The 27,996-nt window shown below is 38.8% G+C and overlaps 1 protein-coding gene across 2 annotated transcripts in view; it reads right to left on the bottom strand.

The window, feature by feature from the left end:
- Nucleotides 1–27,996, bottom strand: part of DOCK11 (dedicator of cytokinesis 11) — a 206,553-nt gene that overhangs the window by 61,329 nt on the left and 117,228 nt on the right. Inside the window, exons 28-37 of one of the 2 annotated variants that reach the window (XM_079765506.1) lie at nt 26,072–26,218; nt 23,095–23,178; nt 21,519–21,630; nt 20,974–21,012; nt 19,171–19,349; nt 12,220–12,336; nt 10,396–10,471; nt 8,418–8,527; nt 5,932–6,046; nt 584–650 (exon numbers count right to left, since the gene is read on the bottom strand). In XM_079765506.1, the coding sequence (XP_079621632.1) occupies nt 584–650; nt 5,932–6,046; nt 8,418–8,527; nt 10,396–10,471; nt 12,220–12,336; nt 19,171–19,349; nt 20,974–21,012; nt 21,519–21,630; nt 23,095–23,178; nt 26,072–26,218 (1,046 nt within the window). The remainder of the gene's footprint in view (nt 1–583; nt 651–5,931; nt 6,047–8,417; nt 8,528–10,395; nt 10,472–12,219; nt 12,337–19,170; nt 19,350–20,973; nt 21,013–21,518; nt 21,631–23,094; nt 23,179–26,071; nt 26,219–27,996) is intronic. The other variant, XM_079765507.1, reaches the window with a different exon arrangement.

Raw genomic sequence — 27,996 nt, 5'->3', positions numbered from 1 at the left:
GGAAAATAATACAATAATTAATAAGTAATGAAACAAGAATAAACTGTTTCAAGTAATCACAACTGTAACTACTTTTATCTCACCCTGTATACAACTTTCCAATTCTATCTAGAAAAAAAGACTAGATTTTCCCAAGTGCCTTGGAATGGAGATATCTGTATCTATATTAATCTATCAATCTATCATCTATCTATCTATCTGTACATTTCTGAAGTGGATAAAATTACTCAGCTCTACCTTATAGTACAAATTACAAATTCCAATAAGTTAAGCTGCTCTATTAAGCCAGCATCTGTTCCGAATGATTTAGGACAGTTGATGCCACTTCTAGTTTTCCAGAACACAAAAAAGACTCCTGCCAGGCTATAAAAATGGTCTATTATTGGCTAAGCTTTTCTATATAACAATTATCACCATATTTTTTCTCTATATGTGAAGAACCTGAATGTCAGCATTTATATTATCAAAATTTTCTACATTATTAGCAAATAAGATGTTGAAACCAAGAAAAAAGTTAACGTTTTATTATGTATAAAAATTAAGCTCCCCAAATAAGGGGATATATATGAAAATGTTAACTTACTCTAAAAGTATGAGAATGTTTATGAGCTCCTGAGGAGATACTTTATTCCAGTAAGTTAAGAGAGTATCTGAAAATGGAATATATAAAGCATTAGATCTTGAAATAGAGCAAATAGCACTGTGAACCTCAAAGTACCAATAATTTAGCTTAAACAACTATCAACTCATGGCCAGTTCTGCACAATACACACACTGTATTCTTTTGAATTAATTCCAAATATGTATTTTAATCTGTAATTATTTTAATTTCAACATTTTTATTTTATAAATCTTCTTTTGGATAGCTCATCCCAATCTTCGTATCATCCCTGAAAACAAAGGAAGGAAGCAGACCTGGGGTTTTTAAGGAATATCCTAAAATTTTATACAAGATGGTGCATTTATGTGCATTTTGCTGAACGGTGGGGGGTGTCTAGTACCTTTGTGTGCTCTTCAAAGGGCTCTCTGAACCAACAAGTCTAACAAATGTAAACGTTAGAGGAGAGAGGTAATTTTTTCTCTTCTTTGCCTTTGGGTTATAAACTGTGAAGTTCTGTCAATACACACAAACGTAGTATTTCAGATATAAAAGTCTCTTAAATCTATCATATGTACTTATCCTTTTTACCTATTTCTCTACTTCCGACACACCTACTTATGGGTATTATTTTTAATAAAAGAAAACTGCTGCCACTTAATGTTCTAACCCTTTCTCATCCTATTCAGATATGTCAGCAGATCCTCTTCTAAAATGTAAACATCCTGTAGGTGTCGAAAAAGTAGGCAAAGATCGAATTGCAAGCCTAGCTAGAGCCTCCTGCAGACAGCAATGGAGGGCCAGGCAATGTTGGCCATATGGTGGGGGAGGACTGTGGGGGTTTTGACTTCACTTCCAATTTTTTAAAGACCAGGAGTATTGATAGTTTCTAATGATTATAAAATACTGATCATAAAGAATAACAATGCTAGAATTGAGTCCAATTAGATTTGTGGTGCCTTTTAAAATTAAGCTATAAGTGACTTCCGGTTACCGTAACCCCCCTGCCTTTGGATGCCTTTCGCTCAGAGAAGCTGGGTTCCCAGAAGTCACCGGGTTTCCGGTTTCTGGCCTCTTCAAAAACGGTTGACTGAGGCGCCATCTTCCCTTTGTTGCGGCGCCATTTTCCGCTTGCTGCGCACCGGCTTTTCCGTCAAAAAGCTGGTGGGACTGTCTTTCCACCCCTGAGATACCCAGCATCGACACCGTACCCTGAGACAACTTCGATTAAGGTCTGTAAAAAGGGTGAAGGGCTTATCCCTGCTGTGGCCTGTCAGAAACTCTTAAACCATCTTCTAGTCAGCGGTGGCAGCGTCAAGCCGCTGGCCAGTCTCAGCCGTTTCCAAATCCCAAATCGGTGAGACATAATGCAGGCAGGGAGATTTGGTGGAGACGACAGGAAAGATGATAAGACACTTCCAGAATCTGATAAATTAGAGTTAAGTGTATGTGACGTGTCAGGTGACGAGTTTAAAAAAACCTGGCTAACACTAAAAGAGCTCCATGACAAAGAGCTACACCGTTTACAGACCAAATTAACCAATTTGAGGAAAGAGCGATTGGGAGATGGAAGGTGGACAGGCTCCCTAGCTAGAATTAAAGAGTTAACTGAGCAACAAAAAGTCCTCAATGGGACCATTCAGGCCTTGCGAGAACAGTTGCGCTCAAAAACATGTGACCGCTGTTCATTGAATGAAACATACAAGAGTACACTACAGCAAGAATTTTACGATATCCAACAACGAAACCTTAGATTTATTGCCGAGATCACTGCAGAAAGGAATAAACTAAGAGAAGAAAATAAAATGCTTTCTGAAAAACTTAAAGTGACTCAGAAAAAGCTTAGTTCTTCTGAGAGTAGTGATGACTTCATTCCTTGTGCTCAAAAGGCTGGGTCCGTTTTTACAGTAAGGGATCCTACAGATGATAATCAGATGCTTCTGCCAATGAGATTCAAAGAGCGGCCAAGTACTGCACAGATTAAATCCAGAGGGAAAAAGGAAAGGCAACACAGTCAAGAGTTACCAACTCTACCTCATAGTCCAGACCTCTTTGACATGGCAGAGACATCTTATGACAAGATAGCTTCTAATACCAGTAAGTCTACCACTGAAGGTACTTCCACCCAGAAGACACCTACACTTTTTCCCTTACTATATACACAGAGTACTCAAAGGGAGCATGAATTTCAAGTTGTCTCAAACCTTTCTGAAGAGAAGCCTGGCCAGGCAAAAAAGTTAGAGTTAGTTACACACAAGAGGACCTCTACTCAGATGGATTTCCCTTGGACCTTATCCAGTTTGGGTACAGAACAAAACCCAGTAATTGAAGTAGTATCTGAAACTTCAGAAGAAAACATGCCTGATAATAGACTCACACTTCACTCTTATTCAGAGAAAAAGCAAACACTCTCTTCAAACGTATTTCCTCTTGACTATACTTCAAGTAGGAAAAGATCATCAATTGGTATTCCTCGTTACAACATTGGGTTTTCAGAGAGACACAGCAGTTACCAGATTCCTTCCATTCAACAACCAACTGTGAAAAAGAATACTAATGATTCTGTATTAGCAACAGGGTATGGTACTGACAAGCCTCAAGGTGATGACCAGAGTTCCACTGTGGGGTCTAGGATAAAGAGAAAAGCCAAGGTGCAGACTGAAAGAAGAAAGTAACCCTCCCTCATCCTCTCTTATGGAAACTGCTTTTCTTTCACAAGAGGACAGTCTTCCAGTGAATTCAGACTATGTAAGTAACTGATAACCCCTCACCCTGACTCCATTTCTAAGGACATAGTAAACAAGGCAATAAGACTTAAAACAATTTGGAAAATGTCTTAGACTTTGAAACATTTATTTGTTGCCAGTTAATAAACTATAGCTCCCTTTACTTTCATATAAAAGTATCTTTTTGTTGAAATTTAGTTGCTACTGTTTATGAACTAATAAAAAAGAAAACCAAGAGAAGACCTGAAGTGAGTTCAACATTTAAACACATATAGTGACTAAAAATATTTACCGGACGAGACAAATAACTAGAATACTTCTATTGACAAGGACCCAGAAGCTGATATTTTTCAGAATACAATGAATGTGACTTTATAGATATAGCATGACTTTACATGTACAAAAGCTAAAAAGGAGATGTGACACTGACTGTGCACTACTTATTAAAAATGTACTTTTAAAAGTCAAAAAGCAAAAGCCGAAGAAAGAACAATCTAACGAAGATCAAATGTTTAACAAGTAAGGTCAACATTTACAGGAAGGACTTACGAAGTTCTCAAGAAACAAAGCAGTTATGGTTTTACCCATGACATTAAAAAAGCAGCCAGGAGTTTGTCACTGGTATCAGTATATGGTATGTGTGTGTGTGTGTGTGTGTGTGTGCATGCGTGTGTCATGCAAGTATGCCACAGTATATGGTGTGTATGTGTGTGTGTATGCACATGCCATGTGCATATGCCACAGTATATGGAGGGTGTGTATGTGTGTGTGTGCATGCACGTGCCATGTCCATATGCCACAGTATATGGAGGGTGTGTATGTGTGTGTGTGTGTGCATGCACGTGCATGTGCATATGCCACAGTATATGGAGGGTGTGTATGTGTGTGTGTGTGTGCATGCACGTGCCATGTGCATATGCCACAGTATATGGAGGGTGTGTGTGAGAGTGTGTATGCGTGAGCATGTATATGCATCATGTGCATATGCACAAGTATTGGAGTGGAAGAAAGGAGAGCTAGTTTGCAATGCATCTCCCGCCTCCTTTCTTCAATCTGCCACCCCCAACCCAATTTTACTTTCCCTGAGCTGTGGTGGTGGTCAACATTTTTTTTCAGGTGTGTTGTTTTTTTTTTCCATGTGTCTGTTGGGTCTTTTTTTTTTTTTACACAAATTTATTGAGAAAGTTAATGTGCCTTAAAACTCACCCATTTAAACAGTACACAGTATAACAGTTTATAGTATATTTAAAGAGTTATAAAACCATCACCCTATGAAAAAAACCCATACACATTAGCAGTTACTATCTACTCTTCCCTACTTTTCACCTTGTGGGAAGACAAAAACAGTGAGTTGTAGTTGTCAACTGATCCATCATCTACTGAAACAAAAAACACCAGGTTGAAAATGATCTCTATTTGTTTTACAAAACATGGAGGCCCACCACATAGCCTCAATGTATTCTTTTTTTTTTATTAAAGTACTATGTAAAGCCTAAACATACTTTTATTTTTAAAATATTCTTTTTTTGGTAACAGTTTTTTAAGTGTTAACAGTATTGCAGATGTCCCCCCTTTCCCCCCCTTCCACCAAGCCCTTGCCCCACCCAAAGCCCTCCCCCAACTACTGTCTGTGTCCATGGGCTATGCTATGTATGTTTTCTTTGACTTTTACTTTAAGTTCTTTAAAGATGCTATTTATTTTATCTGTTTATCTACTGTTTTATTAATGTACCTTAGAATTTATTATTGATTTGTTTTAATATCTTTCTATCAACTTATTTTGTTTTTATTACTATTTATCCTGCATTGTTAAAAATAGATTTAAAGCAAGTTATATATATACTGAAAATAGAATATAAGTAAGAGATAATTACTATGGTAATCGGAACCCAGGTGCTTTTAAGTTCTTCATTCCTGCATTTTTTTTTGAGCAAAAATATTCAGAAGAGAAAGAAAACTGTATGAATAAATGTGGTATTTGGAAATAAGATAACCTGATTTTACTTCCAGGTCCAGAAGACATGAAGTTTATGAAAATCCTTTGGTTATATTCTACCATATAATATAGGAAGGAAATGATAATACTAGTATATAATATAATTATATAGCAAGGAGAGAAAAAAAGTGTGAAAAAGAGCCTGGAAACATACAAAACCATACAGTTGTACTATGTAACAATGGTATTCCTTACCCTCAAAGAATCCTTCCTATTTTTTTGTTTACTTTTTGTTTTCCAAATCCTGGGTCAAATAAAAGTTAAAGTATTAAATATGACTTCTAGTTAATGTTATATTTTTCTGTTCACCTTGGTCATTTAATGCATTATATGCTCTGTATGAAAAAAATGTTTAGCACTTCTAAAACTATTGCCTCATTTTAGAAATTAAATTTTAAAATTAAAAAAATTATTTCAAAGAATCAAATGTATATTACTAAAATGAACCTATTTTAAGTTAATATACAGGAACATTTAAAAGGTCAGAGTCTTTAAAGATCTGTTTCTAATAAGCATGTGCTCTAGATGATGGTCAAACATTGTTTGTATGAAACTGAGCCTGTGAGGGTAAATGTCTAGTAGAGTCCAGGTTTAATATGCTGGTAACTCACCTTCAGAAATCATTTTTACTATATACAGATAGCACATCAAGAGGCTTCTGATTTCATACTGATCCAATCGGTTATACTGGGATGATACACTGCTCCTTGTAGAACTCTGCCGGGTCTATGATATAAATACAGCAATTTTGTGAACAATATTGGTACTATAGTTTCCCATATCCTTTAATTCAAAAACCATTTTTATCATTTGTCCTGTTTGGGAATATTCTAAGCATAAATCCAAATTTAAAAAAAATATATATTTTTATTGATTTTTGAGAAAGGGAGCGGGAGAGAGAGATAGAAACATCAATGAGAGAGGAACATTGATCAGCTGCCTCCTACAATCCCCTACTAGGGACCAAGCCTGCAACCCAGGCATGTGCCCTGACTAGGAATCAAAGCAGCAACCTCTTGGTGCATGGGATGACACCCAAGCAACTGAGCTACACTGGCCAAGCCATAAATCCAATTTATATCACACTTGCAAGGTAAATGGGCTGACTCTATTGCCACTGTACCTAGTAATATCACTGAAAATTACCTTGGGGTCTTCACCAAGAGATAGCCATGAATACTGTGAATGTTTCATTCTCAAAGGTCCCGTGTTTTAGTAGTAAAAATTTTCAATAATTGTATATGGCTATTCCCAGAAAAATAGTTTTTACATCAAGGAGGAACTTAAATAAGGTACATGAAAGTATAAGAAACATTTTACACTTTTTAATTTAAATCTCTCCATGGAGTTTATTAAAATCCAAACTGCAAATTATAGGTCAGAAAATCTATCTTTAAAAAGGCTAATAATATTATAGATAGTTAAATAAGGAGGATCCATCAATACTTCAAAACTAGAACTTCTACAAAGAAGTGATGTTCCTATTATTACTTTTGTTGAAGTATCAGTTGTTAAGCATGACAAGATCTGACCTTTTTGAGGATTTATATGAGTAAATAATCTAAAGAATTTACCCTTGTTAAAAATCAATACTTTAAATTGAGCTAAACTGTGCTGGGGATATACATTTATTTTATTTTTTTTTAATACATTTTATTGATTTTTTACAGAGAGGAAGAGAGAGGGATAGAGAGTTAGAAACATCGATGAGAGAGAATCATCGATCAGCTGCCTCTTGCACACCCCCTACTGGGGATGTGCCCGCAACCAAGGTACATGCCCTTGACCGGAATCGAACCTGGGACCCTTGAGTCCGCAGGCCGACGCTCTATCCACTGAGCCAAACCGGTTTCGGCTGGGGATATACATTTAATAAAGTAAGATTTACTAAGAAAGAACTTTCAGTTGGAATAAAACATCTAGGTTCTGAATGATTGCTAGCTGTATGACCACTAGCAAATTATTTAACCTCTTTGTCCTTTATTTGCCTTACCTATGATAGTGTCTGTTGTCATATTTCTAAATGGTGTGAAATAGAAACCTTTGTACATAAATTACTATTTATCCAAAGTCTCCAGGAAGTATCGTTCAGTAGTTTCCAAGGGGTGGTTCCCAACCAGCAGCATCAGCATTGCTTGGGAACTTAGCAGGTCCCACTCCAAACGAACTAAATGAGAAACTCTGGGGCTGAGGCCCAGCCATCTATTTTATTAAGCACCCCAGGGGATTCTGATGCACACTAAAGAATGCTAGAATTAGAAAATCTGGTTCCGGGTCTGGCCCTGCCAGAATTATGTGACTATCCTAAATCACAATCTCAGTTTTCATTTGTAAACTGAAAGTTGAAATTTATTATTTTCATGGACCTTTCTTTTTTTTTAAGATTCTATGATTTTACATAGCAGCATGACAAGGTTTTACTGATCTAAAGTGAAGTTTCTCTAACTCAAGGCAGACATATCTCATAAACTTTAATATTAGGCTTGAAAAAATGAGATGGAAGAGTTGGAGAATATATTCTAATACCAGATGCTGAGGTCCTTAATTTGGAGACCCAATTTTTTCTCCCAAATTAATAGAATTACTCTACTATAAAAGAATGAAAGGGGGCGAGATCAACCAAAGAATTTGTATGCATGCATATAAGCATAACCAATGGACACAGACACCAGGGGGATAAGGGCATGAGCGGGGAGAGGGGGGCAAAGACACATATGTAATACCTTAATCAATAAAATAAAAAAAGGCTGAATTAATCCTGCTAGGAAGTAATTTGTTTTAAGTGACAAGGTACATTAGATATTTTAAACGTGAACCTTCCCTCTCTAGAACGGGTACAGTACAGTGTGCTAGGGGTTCAAGGAGGTATTCTGAATTAGAAGTCTTAAAGTGTCTTAGCCCCTATAAACAGTTTAAGATATCCAAGTAGCAGCTGCCAGGATAGGAAGCAAGTGCTAAAATATCCAAAAATTATGGGATGTTTTTTATAAATCCAGGACAGAGTACAGGAAAGTAGAGAGCCTCTTATTTACACAAAAAGAAAGATTGTTGTAGCCTAATGTATCATTAGGGTTATCTTATATATTTAGGTTCTTACATTTTCGCCAGTGTTGCCCTGATCTGGAAATCCTGTTGCTCCTTCTGGGATGAGGGAACCTCTTGAGTCTTCTCTTTTAAGTCCATGTCCATTTTGAAAAGACCCATAAGCTAGAAAATAAAAGCCAAGTCCTTGTTAGCAACAGGAGGAACTGCTAAAATATAAGTTAAGTACTGGGTTAATGTAAGTAAAGATACATTTTAGGGATTAGATCTTCGTCATCTAAAATTGTGAAGTTTATATATTATATCAAAACACATAAGAAGCCAAATAAAGGGTTAGCTTTTTTTTTATTTCTTGAAACACTTTACTATGTATGAAGTTACAAGAAATTCCTTGAAAATAATCAAAGAAAGTCACACAATTTGAGAGGTAATCCTATCTAATAAAAGAGTAATATGCAAATTAACCATCACTTCATGATAAAGATGGCGGCGCCCACAGCCAATAAGGAGGGAATATGCAAATTGACGTGACAAAGATGGAGGCGCTGGCCGGAGTCACGGAGTCTGCTGGAGCGGGCAGGAGGCTTGGCTTCCTTGGTCGCCCCAGCCGGCTCCGTGGTTGCTGCCCAGGCAAAGCCATAGTGGCAGGGCTGAGGCAGAGGCGGTTAGGGGCAATCAGGCCAGGAGGAGAGGGCAGTTGGGGGTAATCAGGCTGGCGGTGGGGGAAGTTGAGGGTGAGCAGGCCAGCAGGGGGGCCAGTTGGGGCGATCAGGCCAGTGGGGGGGGAGAAGTGGGGGGTGAGCAGGCCAGCAGGGGGGTGTCAGTTGGGGCCAAGCAGGCTGGCAGGGGGGCAGTTGGTGGCGAGCAGGCCAGCAGTGGGGGGCAGTTGGGCATGATCAGGCCAGCAGGAGGGGCAGTTTTGGGCAAGTATGCCAGTGGGGGGGCAGTTGGGGGCAAGCAGGCTGGTAGGTGGGGGCAGTTGGGGCCAAGCAGGCTGGCGGGGGTGCAGTAGGGGGCAAGCAGGCCAGCAGGGGGGCAGTAGGCGCCAAGCAGGCCAACGGGGGGGGGGTAATTGGGACGGTGGGGCAATAAGGGGTGGGCAGGCCAGCAGGGGGGGCAGTAGGCGGCAAGCAGGCCGGCAGGGGGGCCGGAGGCGGCAAGCAGGCTGGCGGGGAGGGCAGTTGGGGGCAAGCAGGCCAGCAGGGGGGGCAGTTGGGGGCAAGCAGGCTGGCAGGCAGAGTGGTGAGGGGCGACCAGGCAGGCAGGTAAGCAGGCAGGTGAGCAGTTAGGAGCCAGCGGTCCCAGATTGCGAGAGGGATGTCCGACTGCCGGTTTAGACCCGATCTCACAGGGATCGGGTCTAAACCGGCAGTCGGACATCCTCCCAGAGGTCCCAGATTGGAGAGGGTGCAGGCCGGGCTGAGGGACACACACCCACCCTCCCCAACCCCCCACCCCCGTGCAAGAATTTCGTGCACTGGGCCACTAGTTTTATAGAAAAGGAAATTTGGGCCCAGAAAAGGGAGATGTCTTGTTCAAGACTAAAGACAGATAACAGGACTGGAGGCCAGTGTTTTTCTCATTATCCTCTAATTTCTTAGTATACTAAGATATGTTTTTAACAAGCTTAGACAAGGAAATCTAAGCAAAGAAATGTATCTGCAAGTGGAAGTCAGATTTTAATTAAACTTTAGAAGAGATCACGCTATGTATAGTTTTTATTATAAAACTAGTAGCCCTGCACATGAATCTGTGCACCAGTATCTTGCCAGTATCTCGCTGCTGCACTCCAGTAGGTCTCCACCTGCTGCCCCGCCCTCCTGTAGCTCCCCCCACCCCCGCCCCGCCCCTACCCGCCATAGCTTGCTGCCCTGCCCCCTCCTGTAGCCCTCTGCTGCCCGCTTATAGCTTCACGGCCTAACAACCACTTGCATATTACATCTTTATTATATAGGACATTTCTTAAAACACAGAAGGATAGAGTACATTTCTAAACAGCCATGCAATGTATAATCTTTAAAGGACTTAATTACCAGTATCTTTGTCAGTGCTCAGACTCCCTCTATTTGTAGGTGAAGTGAAGCCACATGCAAATTCATCCCTGGATGCCTGAAACACAATGTGATACTTCTATCACTTGTACACTAGGGTAAGAAATCAAATTAATAGACTAAAATGATGCCTTGATTTTAAACAAAGCTCACTGTGAAAGTCCAGTATCAGTATCGGTATTTAGGTGACAAATATTTAAAAAATGGGTACTAGCATATTGTAGTAACTATGACCTCTGGATAAGGTACATAACTCTAGATGGCTAGTAAAAGCTGCAATTGGTACAGTCTGGTTCAATTCTCTTTGCTTGGAACCAGGAGCAATGCTAGAAGTAGGGGTGTGACCAGAAGCCCTAGGTGAACTTGAGCTGCAAAAGGAAAAACAGGTAAGAAAAATATTTCCAAATATCACTGTCAAATTTTGTGGAGTAAGCAGAAGTATAAGCTGTGTCTGTAAAGAAATACCAGCTTGACACTCAGGTGGGTGATATAATTGGGAGCTACAGGTAATCAAGCTATCAGGGAGGCTTAGAAATGGCTTTCTGGGGAACCCAGTTCGGGCTTGACAAATCGAGATAGGGTTATTTCCAAAGGAAGCTGTAAAGAACACACTTTAATCTGCCACTCAACAATGTGACAGGACTACTGAAAATGTAAAGGTGATCTTGGGCCATACAGAACATGGAGTGGGGGGGAGGGGTAAAGTGGGAGTTAATAGTCCCACCAGGCAGACTATAAAGTGTACAGTTCTAAGCACTATGTTTTAATTGGGTGATGGATAAAATGGAGCATATCCAGAGGAATATAACCAAGAATGTAAAGGTTTTGGAATGACAAATGATGAAGTGGAGATAGCTGATGTGGAGAAAAAATTAGAAGGCACATGTGTAAGAGATATCATGTAGATGCAGGAATAGATTGTTCTATGTATTATCTCTAGAAGGCAAAACTAGGACAAGTGGACAGAAAACAGGTCTAATGTGAGAAGGAAAGTTTTTATTATTATAATGGCAAAAGGTGTTTGGCCATGTGGGAGACTGATCACCTCCAAAGTTCCTTTCAACTCTAAGATTCTAAGGGGAGAAAAAGGCACAGACCAATTGTGATGAGCTAAAAGCAACTCTTAAAAAAGTACTAAAAGGAGGCTGTCAAGGGAGGGGAGAAGCAAAAGAAGACAGTTTAGTCCCTGGTGCCTAATATTTTGGAGGTGAAGAATCTTTTGTTTTCAAATTGAATAACTATATAAACAACATAGAACAACAGCAAACCTTAAAATACTGGGTACAAGGGATTCTTGGTGTTCTCTTGGACCTTGTTACTAAGTGTGTTCCTTGGACCAGAAGCAGCCAAACACTTGTTAGAAAGGCATAATCTCAAACCCCACCCAGGCTGCTGAATTAGAATCTTTGTTTTAACAAATGCCCCAGGTCCGTGGTCGGCAAACTGCGGCTCGCGAGCCACATGCGGCTCTTTGGCCCCTTGAGTGTGGCTCTTCCACAAAATACCACAGCCTGGGCGAGTCTATTTTGAAGAAGTGGCATTAGAAGAAGTTTAAGTTTAAAAAAATTGGCTCTCAAAAGAAATTTCAATTGTTGTACTGTTGATATTTGGCTCTGTTGACTAATGAGTTTGCCGACTACTGCCCCAGGTGATTCATATGCACATTAAAGTTGGAGAAACATTGCTCTAGGAAGAAGTGTAAATGTAAAAATGGAGTAAAAAGTGAACCATATAGCATATGATCCCAATTCCAAATGTAGTTAATAAAAGAAGATAAAACGTCAATAGAAACATATTACTACTTACAGAATTAGGCATGGCTGCACAAGAATACAAGGTATCTCGACCTGCTAATCGCTGTATATTTTCCAAAAGCAGCCCAACAAATGGGAGGTATAATTGTGCTATTTTGGCTTGTTGGTTCTGAAAGATAATTATCAAAAGCTTATAGGTATAATGGTTTCACTAATTATGGAATCTAAAAAACAAAATAAATTAACAAACAAAACAGAAACTAATAGATACAGAGAATAAACAGACTGTTGCCAGATGGGAGGTATTGGGGGTAAGGATGAAAAAGGTGAAAGTATTAAGAGATACAAATTGGTAGTTATAACATAGTCATGAGGATGTAAAGTATAGCATAGGGAATATAGTCAATAATATTGTAATTACTATGTATGGTGTCAGGTGGGAACTAAATTTGTCAGGGTGATCACTATATAAGGTGTATAAATATGTAACCACTATGTTGTACACCTGATACTGATACAATATTTTATGTCAACTGTAATTTAAAATACATTTTTAAAAGTTAATAGGTATAAAATATGTATATATTACAAATAAAGTTGGCTTCAACTATCAGTATGAAGATTAAAAGCAGGCTAATATCAATAACAAATTAGTGAAGCATGAGTCTATTTATATTTACAGTCTCAGAATTACCACAGAACATTGTTGGTATTTGGATTTAAACACAATACAGAGTCAAATTATATGCTTCAAACACAACTACGTAACATAAAAGGCAAAAGTTTATTTTTTAAATAAGATTAGACTATAAAGCAGATCATATTAGTCCTATTCTTTCACTCCAGTGAGGACTGAGTTTCATGAGAGCAGGGATCATGTATGTCCTATTCACTGCTTCATCCCCAGTTCCTGGGCAGATATACACTGAGTGGCCAGATTATTATGATCTCTGAACGCATAATAATCTGGCCACTCAGTGTATATAGTCCTATATAATTAAAGGCTAATATAAAAATTGTCCCCTCGACCAGGAGTTTGACCAGCAGGCTAGCCGGCCAACCGCCCATGGACCATCCCCCAGACCAGGCTGGCTGGACCCCACCCATGCACGAATTCATGCACCGGGCCTCTAATACACACACACACACACACACACACACACACACACACACACACACACACTGAGTGGCCAGATCATTATGTGTTCAGAGATCATAATAATCTGGCCACTCAGAGTACATTAGCTGAATAGCTGAATGAATTAATGAAGTGAAAAAAGAATAAGTTACTGTTTTCACTCAAGAAACTATTTTTGGTTTGATTAAAATAGCAATTAAAATAATGTGATTGATCTTGGCCCCCTAAATCAATTATAAAGCTTGGGAGATTGATATATTTGTAAATATGTAAATAAAGCTGGCCACAATAGTCTTACCTAATGTGAAACCTCTTAGTCAAATTTATTTTTTGCTTTTCTCAGCTATAGACATTCCTCACCAGATATGTACATACACTCATAGCAACAAAAACAGTGGTTTTCATGGCACAAGAGTTGCCCTCCATATTTGAGGACTTTAGGAGGCTTGTCTGGAGATTTAGATAAGACCTCTAGGGCACAACAGTCAACCTAGAGAACACAGATCAATAGTATCTCATCTGACTTTAATTTGCATATTTGTATTTATCCTTGAACAATTTTTCGTGTTAATTGGCCATCTGCACTTCTTTTGTAAATTTCAGGAACCCATCTTAACAGACTTCTAATTTCTAACCCTATCAATAGTCTCGTATCACTAGGAGATTCTGGTTTAGTAGGTCTGGGCTGAGTCCTGGGAATCTACCCCAGATGATGCTGATGTGCATAGAGGTATGAGAACAGTGATCTAGTCCAACTTCCTATTCAAGGCAGGAATGGCCCTCATCCATATCCCTGACAAATGGCTAGTTTTAAACTGCTCCTTAAACACTCCAGTTTTTTCATGGACTGTTAGAAAGGTCCTTTAGCTGATTTACTCTGTGAAGGTTCTACCTGCTAGGAATAGCTCTGTCCTTTGGAACTACAAAGAATAAGCCCACTTCCACTTTACACGGCAACCCTTTAAATACTTGGAAACAGTTACCATCAATTGTTTTAATTCGCTCTTCAAAAGGCTAAACAGCCCTTATTATTTTCCTTTATTCTTCACGTTAGTGTCCCGGTACATGGATTCATGCATATTGAAAGGAAATTAATTAGTCCCTCTGGAGCAGGGACTAATGCAGGCAGTCCCGGGTGGTGGCCAGTGGGGCGGGACTAGAAGGGAGACGGGCGGACATGCCCGGGAGCCAACCTCCTATGGTCCCTCCCAGGCCAGTGGCACCTGGGGTGGCACTGGGGCTCGAAGGACGGCTGCAGAGTGAGCGGGATCCCTCTCACAGGTGGGGCTCCCAGGCCGGCCTTCGAGGATCGGGCCAAAACGGGCAGTTTGACATCCCCCGAGGGGTCGCAGAGTGCAAGAGGACACTCTGAAAAGTTGCTGTTGCTTGGCAGCTCCTGCATTGAGCATCTGCCCCCTGGTGGTCAATATGTGTCACACTGTCGACTGGTCGCTTAGCCTTTTATATAGAGAGATGGCATTGGTTTCAAGATTTTTCACCATCATGACCAACCTTTCTTGGCCATTCTCTAATATTACAGTGTCCCACTTAAGATTTGAGAGGCAATACAATATAGTGGGTAAGAGCACGAATTTTGGATTTTAGAAATACATGAATTCCAGCTCTCCTGTTACTAGTTACGTGATTGTGATCAAGTCACTTAATCAGTTTTCTATTTGGTAAAATGGGGATGATAATAATAATTCATGTGAGTTATTTAATACAGTGTCTGGCATAGAGAGTCCTCAATACATTTTAGCTGCTATTATTAATATTACAGCTTCTGGATTAGAGCCCATTTTAATTCTGATAGTGAGTGATCACTAGGGAAAGAGATCTATGAAAAGTTTTGCCTGCACAAAAGATAGACAATAACCTCAGAATCTATTAATAGAAAATGGGTAGATAAATATAATAAGGTGTATCCATATTTGCAGTGTACCATCATATAATCTAACTTTAGGGTGTATTGTTAAATGAAAAAAGAAAAATGCATAATGGTTTCTATTATACAAGGTGGGGCAAAAGCAGGTTTACAGTTTTTCATGTGGAAAATAATACAGTAATTAATATAACACAAGAATAAACTGTGTTTCGTGTACTCACAACTTTAAACCTACTTTTGCCCCATCCTGTATATACATTATGCCTCCATACAGTAGAAGTATATATAAGAAAATGATAACAGTAGCTGCTTCTGGAGAGATAAATTAGAGCATGGAGGTAAGGAATGTGAGAAAGGCATTTTATTGATTGACTGATTGATTTTTACCATGTATGCAGATTACTCTTTTTTTAAAAAAGGATTTTCTCACAGCCCAAGTAGAAATTGCAATTCTCTTAGGTGTCAACATCACTTGCAGTGGTTTACAGGAACTGATATTGACCCCAGAACAAATGTTAGACATTAAACATTCTTGTTCTGAATAGGAAAGATGTCTCCTGGTAATTATAAGAAGTTAGGAGATCTCCCATAGCAGTTATGAGTAACACATAATAGGGACCAGTGACACCTCAATAATTTCATTAGAGGAGGAACTGAGGAGTGGCAATGTGGTTGGAATTGGGAAGCGGGGCCGGGGGGGGGGGGGGAGGAGTGGGGTGGACTAAGAGATCTAGTCTTGAAGCAACTTTTCCATAGGAAGCATTTTCTTTTCTTGACTGTGTGTTTATTTGGAGTCACTTTGGGGGACATGATATAAATTATAGGTATTTGAAGCTCCTCTCTCTACCCTCACTTTGGCATCATTATTTGTATTTGACAAATGTCCTCTTAGTCAGGCCATCTGTGAATTCTTTGGACCAAAGAGAGTGAGGAATTGAAGCTTTGGTTAACCAGGCCCATGAAGCAAAGTTCTACTGGAGAAAATCCTATACTCATTCATACCTAAGTTTTTGAACAAAGAGGAAAGGACTTCAAAAATCACTGGGAGAGTAATGAGCTTGGCATTTCAATCTTTCCCATAGTCTAAAACCTCAAAACACTCAAACGGGCATAATATTTAACTTATTTACAGATAACAATAGCTGTGTATGTGTGTACATATACTATTTTCAGAATTTTAAAAAGTATTTTGGACATTTAAAGAATGTCCAAATATGTGGCGTAAAATACAGATTGTCCCCATCTTATGATGGTTCAAGTTATCTTTTTTTTTTTTACTTTACAATGGTGTGAAAGCGATACACATAGTAAAATTACATGAGATATTCAACACCTGATTATAAAATAGGTTTTGTGTTAGATTATTTTGCCCAACTGCAGGTTCATGTAAGTGTTCTGAGCACATTTAAGGTAGGCTAGGCTAAGCTATGATGTTCGGTAAGGTATGTATTAAATGCATTTTCAACTCATGATATTTTCAATTTACAGTGGGTTTATCAGTATGTAACACCATCAGAAGTTGAGGAGCATTTGTATTTAAAATTCCACTTCTAGGTAAGGCACTAGTGAAATCCCTTTTTCCTTCACTTTCATCTAAAGAGGTTGGGTAGGGGGAGTGCAACTTCCTGCTTCACAGAGGGAAAGTTCATTTTGTACTTCTCCCATGAATCCTTTGAGATCACAGCTAAAGACATATTCCTCTACACTGTATAAGATCCTTTTCCCTACTATTAGGCATAAGAAGCAGTTAACCAGAATCCAGTAGTAACTAGCATTTTTAAAGGAGTGACTAAACTTGGTTGGAATGGATGGCTTTAAGATAGCTTTCATTTAGATATATTATACTAGTTAACTGTATTAAATCAATATCAAAAAAAGGGGGCACATAGAGCAACTACGTTAAGTGGAAGAACGTTATTTTATTAGTTATAATGTGACAAAATACAAAACACAATAAGTAATAACATCTTAAAGGTGAGGAGTTTAAATCTACTTTATAATAGAATCGCATAAATAAAACTAGCAAATATTGTAAGTAAAAAATTTAATTAGGCCAGCTGGTGTGGCTCAGTGGCTGAGTGTCGACTTATGAACCAGGAGGTCGTGGTTCAATTCCCAATCAGGCCACATGCCCAGGTTGCTGGCTCAATCCCCAGTGGGGGGCATGCAGGAGGCAGCAGATCAATGATTCTCTCTTATCATTGACTAGAGGGCTTGTGCATGAAATTCATGCACTGGGGGAAGGGGGTTTCCCTCAGCCCAGCCTGCACCCTCTCCAATCTGGGACATCCCTCTCACAATCCAGGACTGCTGGCTCCTAACACTCACCTGCCTGGCTGCGTGATTGGCCCTAACCACTCTGCCTGCCAGCCTGATAGCCCCCTAACCACTCCCCTGCCGGCTTGATTAACACGTAACCGCTCCCCTGCCAGCATGATTGACACCTAACTGCTCCCCTGTCGACCCAGTCCCCCCCAACTGCCCTCCCCTGCAGGCCTGATCCCCCCCAACTACCCTCCCCTGCAGGTCTGGTCACCCCCAACTGCCCTTCCCTGCTGGCCATCTTGTGACAATGTGGGGGCGGCCATCTTGTGACAACATGGGGGAAGCCATCTTGTGACAACATGGGGAGGCCATCTTGTGACGATATGGGGGTGGACATCTTGTGATGTGAGGGCGTGAGGGTCAATTTGCATATTACCTATATATTCTATAGGATGTTTCTATCATTCTCTCCCTCCCTCTCTGAAACCAATAAAAGTTTTAAAAAAAATTCATCTGGGTATAAATAATATAGTAAACATATAGACTCTATCTATTAAGAAAAAGGAGAGCATCTGCCAGTGAAGAGGACATAAGCACTTGGAAGCCACCCATGAAATCCAGACTCAAAATCACATACTGTGATGCTGAAACAGTGGGTCTATGAACAGAGTGCAGGGAAAGAATTGGTTGATTTGGTTAAAAAACAAAATCACTAAAAAGTGCCTAAATCCACCAGTCTGTTCAGTCAAAATGGCTGACCCAGTCGCCCTGATAAATATTTTAACAAATGAGAATTTATAAGTATCATGTCCTTCATTAAGGTGGAACCAATGCCAGGGCCAAGGACTGCTTGAGAAAGACTTATTTCATGGACCATTCCGACATATCAGATCAGCATGCCAAGAATCCCACTTGATAGTCAGTAGCAGTTTCTATTGGCAGGTTCCAGTGTTGGAATATTTTTTTGTCTTACAACTCTATGGTAATAAACAGGAACTTCGACATCTTTCTAGATGTGTTTCATAAAGTTTGGCTTATATAACTTTTGAGGCATGTATACCAGTGAATAGTACTTTATGCAAAATCCCTTATCACTAACTCATAAATAGTGTTTTGGGGGTAACTTATATTTGGACATGATAGTGGCAGTCAGGGCAATGTGTTGATGTCCTGTAGAGCAAAATCAATCCACAATAATGCTGCCATTTGTGACAGAAAATGTTTATTTCCTCAACCCCAGTGACAAAAGAAAAATGATTTTGGGGTGGGGAGGTATAAATAGGACATCTATGAAATATAGTGAAGAAATTTATTAGGCCTAAAGAAACTATTAAAAGGAAGAATGAAATAAATTTATATTATGAAATAGAATATCCTACTTCTGATAAAACACAAATCAGCTTAAATTTCGGAATACTCAGTAGGATTCTAAGTGACTATTTTCAATTGCAATTTCATTCTTAATATTCTCCCAAAACCCTTACTCCTCAGAAAAGCAGGGCAAAATATGGCCAAAGGGAGAAACCAGTGTTTTCTTCAACAGTTAATGAAACAATATTTTTAAAACCTAATCATTTGAAACAGAAATAAAACTTATTTATAAAAATAAGCATCAATGCTCATACTATATTTCTCACAGAAAACTTCATCTTTAGTGCAAAATCTTAGCAGAAATTTACTAACATGATACTGATGAATTATATAGACATCCTTACCTTGTGCTGGTATCTAGTATCAAATGCATGTTTTATCAAAAGATTCTTTACGACAGAGATAGCTGTGTATCTGATCTCATAATTGTCTTGAAGAGCAATGGAGGTTTCCCTCAGAAGCAGACCAACCAAGAAGTGATGCTTGCAATACTCATCTGATAAACTGTATTCAAGGTTTGAATCTGCAGTACAATGAAATTGAAAGCCCATTTATAAAAATATTCTAAAATTATTGTAATATTAAAATAACAGACTATAACTTATTATTTAGTAATATGTGATCATGCTAGCAGAAGGTATTATTTTATTAATGAATATGAACAATTATTTTATCATTTAAATGAGCATGCAAAATTTTACAAGACAGGAGGACTCATAATTAGGGCTAAATGACAGCCTTAATAATAATTTTAGTGGGTAGGATAGTCCCTAGATTCCTTTCCCCATACTTATTTTCAACTCTGGAAATCTTAGAACAGAACCTAGAATGAAAGAATACCATAATTGGCAATGTCTTAACATATTTCTTGATTATCTGAAGAGATTTAGTTGTAACTACAAATTGGAGTAATTCTATATAATAATACTTGATTTACTTATCTGTTTATACTTGCAAATTAGGAAAAGGAAGAGAAACTAGATAACTGAATGATTCTAACAGTACTATTGGCTGTTCTAGTAAATGTTACATATTGACCTGCATACAATTGGACACAAGAATAATAAGAAAAGCAGCCTCATCCCACTCCAATTCATCATCACGCAAATACAAATCTTTTATTTCATAAAATCAATACTTCAAACTATGTCTTTCACTCCCCTTTGGATCCTCAATCCATTTTCAATCCCAGCTGCTAATATCCTGGTTGGGACTTGCCTTATAACTACTCAGCAGGGATTGTGATCCAGTTTAGTAATTTTAAGAGTAGATTTCTACCATATTTCCTCTATGCTTTAATTTAGTTAGGCCATAAAGCTGAAGGATACATCTTCTATTTTGTTTTTTGGCCTCTTTAGCACTTAATATAATGCTATGCATTCAATTAGAAGTGAATAAGTATTATGAGTAGTCAGATTTAATCCTAAATCCTGATGATCTGTCCACCCCTTTTCTCTGACTTCCTCATAACTAGTGATAAATACTGGGAGAAGTATGTGGGCTATACATGCTCAAAATCTAATAAGGGAGTGGTTGAATATTTTTCCTCCATTTTCACTGGCTATAATTCAATCAATAAAACCACTGCTCAGCAGCAACCCCCTAGAAACCAAGGCAGCTGATTTTCTTCCTGCCACTGGTCATGCTGTTTTGTGAATCCCTATCACTTTCTACGCAAAAGGGCCAGTACTGACTAACCTGGGTGGCCTTATCTGGGTAGATTTTTGCAATGGTAGTTTTTCACTTCAGTGATTTAAAGAAATCTAATCAGATTTATAGAAATCTAATCACGCCTTTAAAATTGTGCCCAAGCAGTCATGGCACAGGTCAGAGAAGCAAGGCAAGCATGGAAAATGATGCACACTTAAAGGACAGCTACCCTCTAGCCCCCATGCTGGCTTGAGCGAAAACTTGTTTTCTGACAATAATGTTTTCAAGTTGATTCCTCTAGCAATCAACACTCAAAGCTTATTTTAAAAGCAAACAAATACATTGCCGCCTACATTTTATGGGCACGTTAACTAAAGCCTCATTTTGGCTAGGGAGGATTTGAAAGCAAACAAAGCCCCCGTCCATGTTAGCCATTCATCAAATCAATTGTTTTTAAAGAAAGCAAACTACTTTAGAGTGAACCGAGTTAAACCTACCTACTGAAGTCAAACGGTCCACCGCAAATGAAAAAAAATCTAATTAATATATGAAAAGAAAAGGGACAAATAAAAAACACAGTAACATAAGAATAGTGCTACACAACAAAGCATTCAATAAAACTAGCAATGGAGATAACTGAAGGCATTTCACAAATTTAATACATATATATTATTTTATTCTGCCTTTATACATTTCTTTTGATGCTCCTTTCAGCAGAAATGTATTGATATGGTTTTCTTAATTCAGTGTCATACAAGACTTCAAACACTACTACAGAGAGCAATTTTTCTAGCATCTAACATCTGTGTTTAAGCAATAATCTACGTAACATACCAGATTTCTTCATACTACAAATACTACCATACTGACACTCTGAAGGAAATGAGGCATACTATTAACAAATCTATCTTCAGATAGTAACAATTCTGGGGTTACCTTTAAATTGACTGTTTTAACTAGAAAACATTATACTACACTAGTGCTAGCAAAAGAAAAAGAAAGGAAAACACAATTCTAAATTATGGAAAACACAAATACCCACCTTGAACTCGCTGAAGTTTAGGTTTTGCAAATGCCATTGGCAAATTCAGAGGAATGTAATGTTCGTGATTGCAAATTGTTTGCAGAAATTCAAACTTGTATTCAGCCAAAACCTAAATGGAAAGAAATCATACACAAATACATATTTACTATTTTAATGATTAAATACAGAGTGTCAATTTTCAGAAGAGAAGTGTTTAGTATTTTAAGCATACCTGGAGAGGTGACCTGCGCAGGAAAGAGTTAACACAACAGGCCTAAGACTGCTCTCCTTAAAAAAAGACTCGTTGGTCTTTGGCTGGCATTTGGGAAATTGGATTTTGAAATGTTTCTTATATGATAAGGGTGTACGTTCTGTGCCAGCCTGCTCAGACTGTCTGAACAAACAATGTGATTTATGGTGAACACCTGCGTTCCTTTCCGTTCCAAGACTGGAATTTTAACCAGCCTCCAATACATGAATTGCCCCCAGTAATAACCCTAAACCCCAAGTCTCAAATGGGCTTCCCTGAACAGAAACATCGAATGCGTGACTGCATTTGCACTGCTGGAGAGAAGGTGTGCTGTGTGAGCCTTCACAGGAGGAAGGGCAGGCCCAGGAGCCGGCACACACACTGCCAAGGACTCCATTTGATGTCTTTTCCCTTACTGATCCAGCTGAGCATCCTTGCTGTGTCTCTGTAATGAATCTTAGCCATAAGTATGACTACATGTTGAGTCCTTTGAGTCTTTCTACTAAACCACCAAACATGTGGATGGTCTTAGGGGACCCCCCCCAAAAACACTATGCAATATTCCCTTCTTTAAAGTACAGCTATACTCAAAGTACCTAAATGGAAACAGCAGTTCCAATTCCTCCAGAGGACAATAAATGTCACCCTTAGCCTCACACTGTAATGTCTGACATCTACTACAGTTATGTTCTTACTAGAGGCCCGGTGAACGAAATTCATGCATGGGGGGAGGGGTGTCCCTCAGCCCAGCCTGCACCCTCTCCAATCTGGGACCCCTCGACGGATGTCTGACTGCCCGTTTAGGACCGATCCCGGTAGGATCAGGCCTAAACGGGCAGTCGGACATCCCTCTCACAATCCAGGACTGCTGGCTCCCAACTGCTCGCCTGCCTGCCTTCCTGATTGCCCCTAACCGCTTCTGCCTGCCAGCCTGATCACCCCCTAACCACTCCTCTGCCAGCCTGATTGATGCCTAACTACTCCCCTGCCATCCTGTTTGCCCCTAACTGCCCTCCCCTGCAGGCCTGGTCACCCCTAACTGCCCTCCCCTGCAGGCCTGGTCCCTCTCAACTGCCCTTCCCGGCAGGCCCGGTCACCCCCAACTTCCCTCCTCTGCCGGCCTGGTCACCCCTAACTGCCCTCCCCTGCAGGCTTGATTGCCCACAACTGCCCTCCCTTGCAGGCCTGGTCCCTCCCAACTGCCCTCCCCTGCTGGCCATTTTGTGGTGGCCATCTTGTGTTCACATGGGGGCAGCCATCTTTGACCACATGGGGGCAGCCGTCTTGTGTGTTGGAGTGATGGTCAATTTTCATGTTATTCTTTTATTAGAGAGGATACCTTACCTTAGGATCTTTGGGGCTGAATCCAGATATATAGTCATTTATCAAATTGAAAATAAATCCTCTATCCATTAGTGTCAGACAGCGCTATAGAAACCAAATCAAAATGAACAGTTAAGCTGAGTATGTCTGCCAAGTATAAATTTAAGAAATTTTTAAATTTGTTTCACATCTACAGGATGATACTCTCTTTTACAGGAAATAGAGTAACAGCTTTCAGAGCTTTAGGTGACACTAAAAAAGAGACAGTTAATATTGGAATTGGAATGCAACTGTACAATTTTATAAAAAAATTTTATGTATGCACATATACAAATATATACATACATCTATATATCCATACAAATACACATACATACACATTTATGTAACCTATTCAGCTGTACTGCCTCATTTTAGTCAACTCTCAAAGTGTAAAGTGAGGTGTAAAGTGGTCATTTAGCTATTGAAAGTGTAAATATTTCAGACCAGAAGCTTTTCTTTGTGTCTTGTGAAGTCTTAGCTATTAAAATATTCTTCCTCTGTGACTGCCCTCCTAGTTGTTACATTTGCCTGCTGTCATTCTCCTAGTTAAGGCTCTCATTACCTTGCCAACTGAACAACTGTAGTGAGCCTCCTAACCAGTTTCCATGCCTCTCTTTCCATCCAAGTGCTTCCAGATTAATCTCGAACTCCAAGCACTAATCATGTCACCTTCCTTCCTAAAAGCTTTCAAGAGTTGCTTATTGCCTTTAATAAAATTTCAAACTCCTTACTTAGCATTCAAGGACACCCACAGTCTTGTCCCAACCTACTTTCCAGTTTTATTTCCCAATACAGTTCATCTACTTATTATCTCCTCAAGATGTACTGTACAGTCCTACCTCTGGGTCTTTGCTCATGCCAGGCCTAGCTAGAAATTCTATACCAACTTATACCTAATCCTGCCCATTCTTTAATAGTCTGATGAAGTTCCATCTTCCTTAACCATCTTGATGCACAGGTTCTTTAAATCACTTTCTTACTAGTTTTTGTTTTACTTATTATTTCCCTGTGTTTTCATCTAGGTAGGACAACAGGAACTATCTTTTTTTCTTTATGTTCTCCATAGTGCCTAGAATATTCTTGTGAAATAGAAGGAACGCAATATTTGATTAACCAGCCATTTGCATCTCACTTCTCACCTCTCCTTTCAACTTTCTCTGCCATTACCTTAGGTCAGATCCTCATCATCCCTCACCTCTTAGATTAATGAGGTAGGCTTCTATTTATTCATTCAACCAATGAAGATTTTTAGGATCTACTGTGTTTGAGACAATGTATTACATTCTAGATAAATACAAATGTGAATAACAAGACATGGTCTTTACTCTTATCCAATGATAGAGACAAATAAATAATTATAATACAACACAATAAAAAGTATATGAAGAATGGGTAAAACCCAAAGAGGTGATTGACACTGAGGGGGGAGGCTAGGGAAGAGCTAAGCTTCTAAAAGATGAATGGACGCTGACAGGCAGACAAGGGGGAGGGACTTATCTTCTAATTGGTTGTCTTGACTCTGATCTTTTCCTCACTTCTTCCATCATACCAGCAATAAAATTATCCTCAAAAAATCTTTGGTATTTCTCCATTGCGTATAAACCAAAATCGAAATTCCTTAGCTGGATTTTTAAGGCTTTCCATCTTCTGACACCAGATGGCCTTTCCAGCTCCACACACCCAAACCTGTCTGCACAGTGACGTTCTTGCTCGCCCCTTAACAATTTCTCAATGTGCATATCACATCTTTGTTCATAGGATCCTCTACCTATAACACCTTCAACTCTTGTCATGGGGAACTATGCTTCTAGTCTCTGTTCACAGTCCCTGGTTATAATCCTTCACTTTCTTGTTTTCCTATTGTATTTTTTGTACTTTCAGTGTTAACAGTCATCACACTTTATCTTGTATATGCATTTGCATGTGATTACAAAGGCAGCCTCTTGCATCTTTGAACCCTCACACAGAAGGTGGACAAATGTTTAAATTCCATGTAAGAAAGTGAGATTTTGCATTTCAGATAGTCTCATTCTTAGGTCACTTTAAAAAGATATGTGGATGTTTGGTTTTTATACACAGTCTTATGTAGTAATGTTAAAACTTTACTTTAGTTCTGGCAAAGAATGATCTTATATCAGAAAATCATATGCTGGAGATCTGAAACCTAGCTGTGAATTTTTAGTAAGAAAACAAGGGTAATGTTAGACATCTAACTGCTTGAATGGATTACTGACCATCAGGTTCTTAATGTAAAGTTGATACATGATAAAGAGCTATGACAAGAGGGGGAGCGGAAAGGAGCAAGTCAAAACTAAGTGCATTACAAACCCATGCCCGTTCTCTACAGCAAATCAAATAGTGTTGTTACCCACTTTGTAGCACTGCATTCTAGCATTGTCCTTACATGCTGATAACAAAACATAATAAATACACTGTCTTCCATAACTATAAAGTTTTTGGGATCTCTAGAACAAAATAATCTCACTGACTAAAATTAACAATTGGCATCTATATGTATTAGCAACATGTAGACTGTGGTTATATCAGTAACAGGTTGCTTTAATTCAAGGGCTTCAAGTTCAAAAGGCCAATAGGGGTCAGAGAAGTGATGTAAATGGCACAGAGAGTCAGGGGAACTCTAAGGAGTGTGGGGATTTTGGAACCTAACTAAAGACACTCAATATAATATATTTGAAAAAAAATTATGTAAAACATGCCTCTAGCTAATCCACCAGTGTGGGACTGCTAATTTAATTAATTAGCTATTTCAGTGGGAAGAAAAAATCAATTTGGGTATTTAATAAAACTGATAAATTAATTCACTTACAAGTTTCTCCAGCAGCCTTATAAAGACCTCGCTGAATCTCTAGAAATGAGCTAATTTTTTCCCTTTGGCTTTAAAGAAGACACTGGTGAAGAATAATTTCTTACCATGTTCTGGCTGCCTTTAACTCACCTTCAGGAAGCTAGCCAAACTATAATTGACATTTCTGGACTCATCCGGAATCTCTGCATAGCGAATAGTCACATGGGGAATTATTGCAAGAAGCAAAGAATGTAAGACGTGATGATATGCCTCAGGAAACCTCTGGCCTCTGGGAAGCTTAAATTAAACAGGCATAGAAAAACGTCAGTTGCAAAATGTCTAAATCAAATGCCATTGTTATTTTCACATACATTCTACATATACTAGTAAATGTGTATTTTTTACTAGAGTATAATGTTTCTTCCAACTAAAAAATGACATATTTTACATCATTATAGGAACTATCTGGACCTCTAACAATTTAACTGGCTGAAATAATCAACAAGAATAGGTAATTATGACCTAACTTTAGAATCATGTCCCTTAGATGCAGGCACATCCCAGTTTTTCATCCCAGTTTTTTCCTGACACACAAAATATAGATGCATCCGTGCACCTCAATTTCAGTAAACCCTTTCTCTGAAAATAATAATTAAAATGATAGATATGAGGTAAATATTTATTTGTTTACAAGTCTTGGCTTTATAATTTCTATAACTAAGAAAATGTCTTTGTACCTTAAAACAATCTGAAAACACAACGAAGTGTATACACCACCATTTCAGGAACACATCTATTGCATAAAGTGTTTTTAACCTTTTTCATGCCTTTGACCTTTCTAAAAGAAAGGTTATTTCTGATTTGGTTCTTGTTATTCCAAATGAATGTTTTCAACATGGACATTTTAAAACCATAAGACAAATGGAAAGCTTCAAAGATAATACATTTTACATGGCAAACTAATATGAAAGAATCTAGGTAAAAGAGCCTCTCAAAATTAGACTTTAAAAAATATGAACTGTCACCCAGCCAGTGTTGGTCAGTGGTTGAGCGTAGACTTATGAACTAGGAAGTCACGGTTCGATTCCTGGTCAGGGCACATTCCTGGGTTGCAGGCATGATCCCTGGTTCAGAGCATGCAGGAGGCAGCCAATCAATGATTCTCTCTCATCATTGATGTTTCTATCTCTCTCCCTCTCTCTTCCTCTCTTATATCAATAAAAATATATTTAAAAAACATGTCGGATCACAGATTTATGCAAATACATTAAACAATTTTTTTATTTTTCAATTACAGCTTACATTCATATTATTTTGTATCAGCTTTGGGTATACAGCATAGTGTTTAGACAATCATATCCTTTCTAAAGTGTTCCCCAGATATTACTAGTATCTACTTGGCAACATACATAGTCATAACTATATTCCCTATGCTCTACTTTATATCCCCATGCCTATTTTGTAACTACCAACTTGTACTTCTTTGTTTTTAATTCTCACCAGAAGATAATTTTCCATTGATTTCCAGAGAGACTTGAGGTGGGGGGCTGACAGAAATAGAGAAACATCGACATGAGAGAGACACATCAGTTGGTTGCCTCCCACACACACCCATACCAGGACTGGGGCATCTGCAACCAAGGTATGTGCCCTTGACTGGGAATCAAACCCGCGAACCTTGGGTCTGCAGGCCAATGCTCCAACCACTTAGCAAAACTGGCCAGGGCCCAATTTGTACTTTTACTCCCATCACCTTTTCTCACTCAGTCCTCCAACATCCCCGCCCCTCTGACGACCAACAGTATGTCCTGTGTCTATGAGTCTGTTTCTCTTTTGTTTGTTAATTTATATTATTCATTAGGTTTGACATATTGCTGAAGTCATATGGTATTTGTCTTCTTCTGACTGACTTATTTCAATCAGCATAATACCCTCTAGATATATCCATACTGTTGCAAATGTAAGATTTCATTCTTTTTTATGGCTGAGTAATACTCCATTGTATAACCTTTTTACCCAGTCATCTAATTATGGGCATTAGGTTTGCTTCCATAGCTTGGCTATTGTAAATAATG

Source organism: Cnephaeus nilssonii (genome assembly GCF_951640355.1).
Source record: "Cnephaeus nilssonii genome assembly, chromosome: X".
In the NCBI taxonomy this organism is placed as follows: Eukaryota; Metazoa; Chordata; class Mammalia; order Chiroptera; family Vespertilionidae; genus Cnephaeus; species Cnephaeus nilssonii.
The sequence above is the reverse complement of the archived record's forward strand: the minus strand, read 5'-3'. Positions and strand labels throughout refer to the sequence as shown.